Source organism: Ostrea edulis, chromosome 5 (assembly GCF_947568905.1).
Source record: "Ostrea edulis chromosome 5, xbOstEdul1.1, whole genome shotgun sequence".
In the NCBI taxonomy this organism is placed as follows: domain Eukaryota; kingdom Metazoa; phylum Mollusca; class Bivalvia; order Ostreida; family Ostreidae; genus Ostrea; species Ostrea edulis.
In genome coordinates, this window is record NC_079168.1 from 83707527 (window position 1) to 83716520 (window position 8994).

At 33.0% G+C, this 8994-nt stretch overlaps 1 protein-coding gene across 8 annotated transcripts in view; it reads right to left on the reverse strand.

Annotated features, from left to right (window-relative positions):
* LOC125652547 (CREB-regulated transcription coactivator 1-like) overlaps positions 1–8994 on the reverse strand; it is a 36146-nt gene that overhangs the window by 26594 nt on the left and 558 nt on the right. For 4 of the 8 annotated variants that reach the window (XM_048881855.2, XM_048881856.2, XM_048881852.2 and 1 more), the window contains exons 3-5: positions 8863–8994; positions 4192–4253; positions 16–48 (exon numbers count right to left, since the gene is read on the reverse strand). The exon at positions 8863–8994 is cut by the window's right edge and continues 6 nt beyond it. In XM_048881855.2, coding sequence (XP_048737812.1) covers positions 16–48; positions 4192–4253; positions 8863–8994 — 227 coding nt within the window. The remainder of the gene's footprint in view (positions 1–15; positions 49–4191; positions 4254–8862) is intronic. The other 4 variants (XM_056166536.1, XM_048881854.2, XM_048881853.2 and 1 more) reach the window with 1 other exon arrangement.

Genomic DNA, 8994 nt, shown 5'->3' on the forward strand with positions numbered 1-8994 from the left:
TTTTGGGTAACTCACCGTGGTAAATCGTGGTTTCGAATCATTTGCGTCCTGAAATTGGTAGGGTGGTAAAACACAAATCAAAATAGGAAGAAATCAGAAAAGCAAATTTTGGAAATACACACACCAAAAAAAAAAAAAAGAAGTGGGGGGAAGGAAAACCTCCAATTTACCTCCTGTAGCAAAAATCAATAAATAATATAAAGGATTTTTTTAATTCTTAAAAGTCATTAAGAATAGGCAATGCACTTTGACTGCATGCTAACTTTATATTGTAACTGATTTTGTTAACCATTAAATAATTTTCTTTCATGACTTTTTTTTTAAATAAGCTTTGATACAGTAGATTAAAAGTTCATTTGAATATATTCTTAATATGAACTTGAAACATTCTTTTATCTTTTATTTTTCCCCTTTTACATGACATTTGCCCTTTGTAGTTTTTACATTTCTTATATGATTAATAGAATACTGATAATTTTTTATAATCATTGTCATGATATAAAAACAAACTTGGGAAATATGTGCATTAAAAGTTCACTATCTGTATCTAGATCACATGCATTATTAATGCCCTCTCTTTCCAAAAATTTCCTGTAAAATCAATGATAAAAGTTTCTCTATAACACAAACTTGTTTAAGTATACATGTCATCATATCCAAATACACGTTCAATCCTTTCAAAATGTACCTGCTGAAATAATCTCCGGGGTTTTTTTTTTTGGAGAGGGCTACAACTCCTTAGGATCTCTGTAATGGTGCAAATGTGGGAGTGATTCACTCCAGCAATATTTCTGATCAGTCTACACATTTGCTGACTTTCTTTACGTAAATAAAATGATATTCTTCTTGGTCAATATATAAATTTACAACCTGCAACTTATGATTTGTGAGGCTCTTTTCTACCGTTTTCAACAATTTCGATATATTCCAATTTCTAGATTCATATTTGTGCGCCATGTTTATGTATTTAAGTGTCAACTTCCGATTGTCAAGTTATTTGCATATACCATATAAGGTAGTATTTACATCAATGGACAAGTACAGAGGAAAAAGCTATTTTGTCGGTGTTAAAAAGGTTTAGATTTAATATCAAGTTAAATAACGAACAGTAGAGTGTAAATTCTTTCTGAAACCATATGATTTTCCTTTCTTTGTCAGAGTGGCTCAGGTAACTACATTTTTACGCAGATTATCAATGTTTAGGTTTTCCAGTAGATCCACCTACGATATCTCGTGATAACAAGCATGGCGGAGCAGAAGAATTTTGCATGCTGCATATGATGTTTATTGAAAAACACCTTTATTAAACATGTCCAAGCACAAAGTTGGTACTCCTTTTGGTGTAAACATTTGGGACTAATACACGGAGCTTATTATCGGTTATTCATAGAATTATTTTGCACCATTATGGAGATCCTATGGAATTGTAGCCCTATCCCGAAAACATCAGAATAAAAAAAAAATCGGATAGGACTACACTATTGCAGCTAAATGTATCCCTACCCATTAAATATTCCCATCAAATCATTAACTTAATACCGAAAAACTCATACACCAAGTATTTGGTTTCACAATTAGGCCAATTCAACTTAATTGATAGATTATCATCCATGCCCACCCCGAATTTTTTTATTTTGCAGAACTTGCGTTTTCCGGAAAATTTTCATTTTCAACTCCGTTATTTACACTTCTTGTTTACATTTCCGGTATAGTAACATGAAAAGTAAACTGGTTCCCTGTTGATTGGTGCTACACACAAACAACGGGTAAGCAGTACTTTGATTAGCGCAAATGAGTCAATTTCATTGGTCAATTGATTTTCATGTCACACGGGAGAGATTCAGAATGGTAGCACTGCACTCTAATTAAAATCAGACTTCTTAGACCCGCATTGTATACTCTTATGCAGAGTATAATGCATGGATCTAAGAAGTCTGATTTTGATTAGATTGGGTAGCACCGTTGTAGCTTTCTCAAATCTTGCGCTTCATACCTCACCGTATATATTCGTAACGTAATGTAGTCGACTGTGACATCATCACTAGCGTTGTTGTTGTTTTGAAAGGAACTCTCATTATACGCGTGAGATAATGATACAGCCCAAATCCTGGCTGTCAAAAATTGGCACTTACCTGTTGTACACAAGAGAAGCGAGGTCAACTGGGTACCCGTTTACATGAAAATCCACATAAAGAAAATAGATATAGATATGGTTTTCTTAATTTCTCATGTTCCTACGGGCGTAATGAAAGGAAGGTTTTTCATACCTTGAAGAAGTTTCGTATGTTTTTGTGTTTGAAATAAAAGCTTAACCTTGAATTCATCTGTGAAATAAGCATAGATTGATATCCATCTGGCATTAAATGATGCACAAAAACTTGTTTGTCATTAATACTTTTCTCAGGAAATAAAAATAAAAATTAAAAAATAAAATCCTTCCACTCACCCCATAATTTTTGGTGACCCTGAATGATAATCTACTAATTAAGTTGAAATGGCCTTAGATGAAAGTTTTATCATGAGTTTGTTTGGGTTCTGTTTTGTTTAGTTTAGGGGGAGGGAAATTCATGCATATAAAATATATCTATACATTTTACAATTAAAAGTCACTATTTACTTTTCACATGTTCTGTTCATAAAATATCTTCTTCTAGTTTCACTATCTAAAATGTTTGCTACAAATAATAAGAGGCCCATGGGCATTAACAGTCACCCGAATATCAGACAACAAAATACTTTACTCTGTTTTCATTGTATTGTGGGTTGCCTTACATTGGGGTGCCCAGACTTCATTAACTAGAAAATTCTCCAATGGGACGTAAAACAACACACATAAAAAAGAAGACCTGATACAGTGCACATCTTAGGGTTTGATTGTCAATGACCGATTTAGATTTAGAAGAAATTAATAGTTCTGCATTTTGTAAGCTTTCATCGGTACTGAAATGCTTCTACTGGGCATTCATGGTTGCATAAGAATTGGAAACATAATGTAACCTTATTGTTTTGAAGAAAATATTTCCCTAAATAGGTCCTAGGCGTCTCAATGTAAAAATTTGAATCTATCTACACTAAACGAGTATTTGACAAATTGTACCATATGTTCCTAAGAAGGTTTTCAATGAATTGTCCAATATATTTTTATGTAAAAGTTTTAAAACTATCGTGGCCTGGCATGGCCCTAGTTGTTAAAACTATCGTGGCCTGGCATGGCCCTAGTTGTTAAAACTATCGTGGCCTGGAATGGCCCTAGTTGTTAAAAACTATTGTGGCCTGGCATAGCCCTAGTTGTTAAAACTATTGTGGCCTGGCATGGCCCTAGTTGTTATGGTTTTACACGTGTATAAAGAGGCATTAATTCAATTGGATATTTAAGATTCGTGGTTTTTGAGATTTCTTAAACAACCCTCAACATTTTCACTTGTTTTTAATTGCTATAGATTCCTAAATATATGCAAAGAACTTATTATTGTGCAGTTTTAACAAGAAGAATTACTCAGATTTAATTTTGATTTAGTGAAATATGTGTAAACTCTTCACCAACAGTCTACAAGTGAAATCATGTTCTCACAATTTGATGTCTACAAGTCATTTTGTAACATTAAGTAAGACTCCTTAGCATCTCTTCCTCAGAAGGGAGGTGTAATCCTTTATTTGTGCTTTGGAATAAACTTGAATCCCCAAGGGTGCTTTATGCCGAGTTTGGTTGAAAATGTTCCTGCTTTTCTTCAAAAATCAAACACAGGAAAAGTTAACAGACAAAATTCAATCAGAAAAGCTCGTTAAACTTTCAGATCAGGTACGCTGATATTTAGAAAGAAATAATAAAGAATAAAAAAACAATGTATGAGTAAGTTGCAGTCTCTGAAACCAACAAAAAAAGCAGGTATATTCTGGAAGAGATTATTGTGGGCATGACAATTTCCCAACAATGTAAAAATTCAAATTTCTGACAAAAACAATTTACCTCAGTACAATTTTCAATGACTGTTCCTTTATAATCCTATTCAATATATGACCCAAACCAGCAAATCATTCATAGTAAAGGGAAGTAAAGTTCATCAAAATGAAACCATAAAAAAATAATTAATAAAGAATAACTACAAACACACACACTACATCTATAGGAAAAAAGAGGGCGAGACCCATTTCACAATTAGGATGTGGGGAATTATACAAACATAGCCTTACCTTTTCCATATTGTATCTGGTGGAGGCGAAAGGTACGCAGATCCATAGGGGGAACAGTCGTTCTACAAAACACAAAGTCAACTCACGTCAATATGCTAGCTTACAGAACTATAAAGACGTGTGAATAAAAGGGAGTTTATAGTGCTTTACAACTTCAAAATACTAATAGAGCCTGACATGTTCTAAGGAGGCTAGTTCTATATCACATGCTTAAAATTAATCAACTTATACAAGTCCATCAAACAACATCTATATGAATTATTTAGATTCTACAAGTCTACAATGATGACATTATTCACTTTAATGTACACTGATACACATACACAGTGATCCCCCCTTATAACGCCAACATTTGTACCTCGGCAATTTTGGCATTATAACAGGGGTGGCATTATATCATGGGAGGAGGTATGTGTACAGCTGTCATAAGAAATCAAACAAATTTTATCAACTACATTGTGCTTTGAATGCCAGGATAATCCCGGAGTCCAGTGGTCATAAATGACTCGTGATGGTAGGGATATTTAATGATTTCCAGTTTTTGTTTTATGTCCAACGCGCTTAGACTTCGGTGTGTCCGCCATTCTCAGATTTAAAAAGCAATACTGCATATTTGAACTCAGTTGATTATAATTTACGTAACTTATTATCTGCTCCAAACTTTGATACCTTGAGGACTAATGGCGGATAATTGCTTAAGCCTGCTCACTGAAATTTTCCTGCTATTGATCGGCAATAATTAGCGGGGGTGATTATAACAGAATTTTACCAAATCCTACCTGTAGATAGGTTGGCGGATGGCGATATGCAGGGGTGGCATTATAACGGGGGGCAATATCGCTGGGGATCACTGTACTAGTTTAGGAAGGTCTCTATTTATCTGTATATTGATATACATATACTAGTTTATGAAGGCCTCTATTTATCTGTATACTGATACACATGTACTAGTTTAGGAAGGCCTCTGTACTTTTCTGTATACTGATACACATGTACTAGTTTAGGAGGGCCTCTGTATTTTTCCATATACTGATACACATATACTAGTTTAGGAAGGCCTCTGCATTTTTCTGTATGCTGATACACATGTACTAGTTTAGGAAGGCCTCTATTTTTCTGTATACTGATGCACATACACTGGTTTAGGAAGGCCTCTGTATTTTTCTGTATACTGATACACATATATACTCAGGAAGGCCTCTGTATGATACACATGTACTAGTTTAAAAAGGCCACTGTATTCAAATAATCAACTGATTAAGGGTAGTCATAAATTGGATAACCATTTCTTTCAAAAATGTATGCCCATATCATAACAGTAAAGCTATTTCAATCCCAAACACGATCTATCCTACTCTTTGATCAGTTCGAAACAAAAGATATCATTGCTTAGTGTGCTGGTGAGGTAACCATAGATTATATATGGTGCCTTACAATGCAAAAACATTAACTATTGAAAATAAAATTTATCTTATATATTCAACACACAAAACATTAATATGATGTCACCATATATAATATGTGCGTATGATTTTAGCAATCACAGACATAAATTGTAACATTCTAAATAAGTCTTAAGTTTGGTTGCTGAAATCTGCTTAATACAGTACCTTCAACATCTCTGCTATATGTTATAACATTAAAATATTCTCATGCTTATTTCAGACTTTGATGTTGCAGGGATTTACTGTATCAAGGCTCTCTTTACTATTAGTAAAAGGTACTTTTCCCCCTTCGATAACAAATGAATATTTCTCCTTCCACAGGCAAAAATTTCCCTTCAGTTGTAGACACTACACAAAACTGTACAAGAATCTTCACCAAAATCATTTTCTATAATTGTCAAAGTATTCTAGTGTTAAATCTAAAATGCTGCGCCATGCCCTTTTTGGCTGGCACCACGCCCTTTTTTTCCCTATAATTTTTATTTAAATATTTGTTAATATAAACAATTGTTCATTATTTCACAAGGTTGATTGAAAAGTTTAAAATCAAGGCAGCAGGTATTAACTTTTAAAGAGGCTAAATGATTATTCTATTACTCTCATAGTATGATACAATGAAAGTGCCCCGAAATTGTCTTTTCGGTGTCCTTTTGAACATATGATATGTGTGCCCTCTCTAGATCCTAGATTTAACACTAGTCTTACAATATAGATAATAACAAGTAATCAATCAATTTGTATGCCAGTTTTAAGATATTATAATTTGAGGATGTCATCCACCCCACTCCCCTCCCCTGGAAGCTCATGACTGCATTCTCAAAAATTCTCCTTAAATACAAAATGGGTAGTATCTAAAAGCTGGATAAAACCCTGTTTTTAGTCAGTATTAGTGGTCCAGGCCACACAAATGAACTAGCCTAAATTTATATGCTAGATCTTTATCATAAACTGTTGAACGGTCTTTATGATGATCAATGATTTTATCAAAAACAAAACTTATACATGAGTTCATGTGAATAATACTTTTGTAAGAGTGTTATACTAGATAAAATCTGAACTGATCATCTTTAAACAATCAACAAAAGCCATATTCATATTCCAGTTTTTCACCAATGATTTTGGAATGGTATCCATTTACTTGGGAAAAATAGCATGAAAAAGAGTAAAAGATAAACAAAATTAATGGCATTTATTCTAAATTCATCCCCATATAATCCGTATCTTAAAGGGACATGGACACGATTTGAGCTGAAAATTTTCAAATATCTTTTTTATTTTTAATGTTTAGAATGCTTAACAAAGGTATTACTAATGATCAGCAAAAATTTGAATGTCAGTAGTCAAGGTATATGGGAGATACAGAGGTCACAAGTCCTTGTTATGTACACAAGGCTCATGCCATGTTTTTGTTTACATAGGTTAAATAAACTAGTAAAAGTTTTGTTTAAAGAAGATTTTTTCAATTCATAAGTGAATTCTTAACACAATTAAATATTTTCTAGTGCTTGGCACATCTCAGTTTGTTTTAAACATGCTATTTTCTATTAAACAGTCTAATGTAAACAAAAACATGGCATGAGTATTGTTACATAACAAAGAATTCTGAGTGCTGTATCTCACTTATAACTCGACAACTGATATTAAAATTTTGGATGATCATTAGAAATACTTTAGTTTAGCATTGTAAACAAAAAAATAGAAAAATAAAATTTTCAGCTCAAATCGTGTCCATACCTCTATAGCCTTAAAGGATAAACAAATAAACTTTTTAAGAACATGTGCCATTTTTGTTATCTTTTTATTTAAGAAGTGGAAAAATTAATAACTCATGAAAATTTGATGATTTCTCAGAAAGTGAATTACAATGTTGTTGTGGTTTGGTATAGGACAAATCCCATTTTCTTGGTGTGTTACGCTTGGAATCATGTGACAATATAATCACATGATACAAACAATCATTGCTTCCTTTCCCTTTAAAAGTTTAGCCCACTGGAACTTTGATAAGTACGTATTTTACAGCCTTGCTTACATTTTATTCCATATTTACATTTAAATCTCTACCATGTGAATGTCCAACATTCATACACATATTACAAAGTAGTTCCAAATTTAGGATAAGAAAACAGCAATTTTAAACAATTTACAGTGAGCATCAAATTAATTGCACAAAAAACGTTTCATAATATGACTAAATATTTAGTCCAAAACATAAATGTTGGATATTAGAAACTTCTACAAGATTTCTGTAAAAAGCCGTTGACAGAGGTGTAGTGCAAGTAGCACATGGAACTCTGCATAGAGAATGGGAAAATCCCAGTAAGTAGGTCCAAATATGAAGAGAAATTATTGTGCCCACTCAAACAATAAACTATTTTGTCATCCATGATTGCCTAAGATATAATGTAGAACAATATATATTTAAGCAATCAAAGAACATTTCACACTATAAATTTTATATCGTAAATCCTTTAATTAAGTGAAATTTGTCTAAAATCCAGATATTGTGCTATTCCAAATGTTGTGTGACATGTACAAATATTTTAGCACCAGATAATGCAATGCATCTTAGATGTTGTCTACCATCAGAATTTGTTTCAATACACAAGTCTTAATGTGGCAGAAATGATAGGCTTATTATGACTTTGATATCCATACAGAATTACATTGACTAATTGAGTAATTTTGTTGATACATGAACATGAAAAAAAAAATCTTATTATAAATTCTAGTTGTCCAATTAGAAACAACAAATACCCCATATCAAAGTCCTGGACCTATATGTACACCACATTAATAATAACAAAATCATCAGTTGCTCTCTCTCTGACCATATCTTATGTTTAAAACTGAATTATAAACAATAATTATTACAACAAATGCTGTGACTGCTTAAATGGGGGGGGGGGGGGGGGGGGGGGGGGAGAGAGAGAGAGAGAGAGAGAGATGAAGGGGTATGAAATACTATTAACATACTTAAGTTCAAACTACTTTAGGTGTGGTTATACATACATGAGATAGATACTGATGTTCACATGAAAAACTAAATTAGACCTGTAATTTCTTTTAGAATTACTGTTGTGATTGTGATTAAATGATAAAATAATATTTGGAAGATCTAGCTTATCGTTTAAATGTATACATTTTTAATTACACAGATGCTCTTCCACGAGTATTGTAAAATATCATACATCACAATTATGATCTATGTTCATTTAAGTTTTTATACCCTTTGTTTATCCATAGGAAATGCTCTTCTATGTGGACCGAGTTGTCTGCCCCTGTCACGAACATTGTGTATTCGCCCGTCCATTCTGTTGTGCATTGAACCGCCTGCTCGCATGTCCTCAAAATCCCGCAA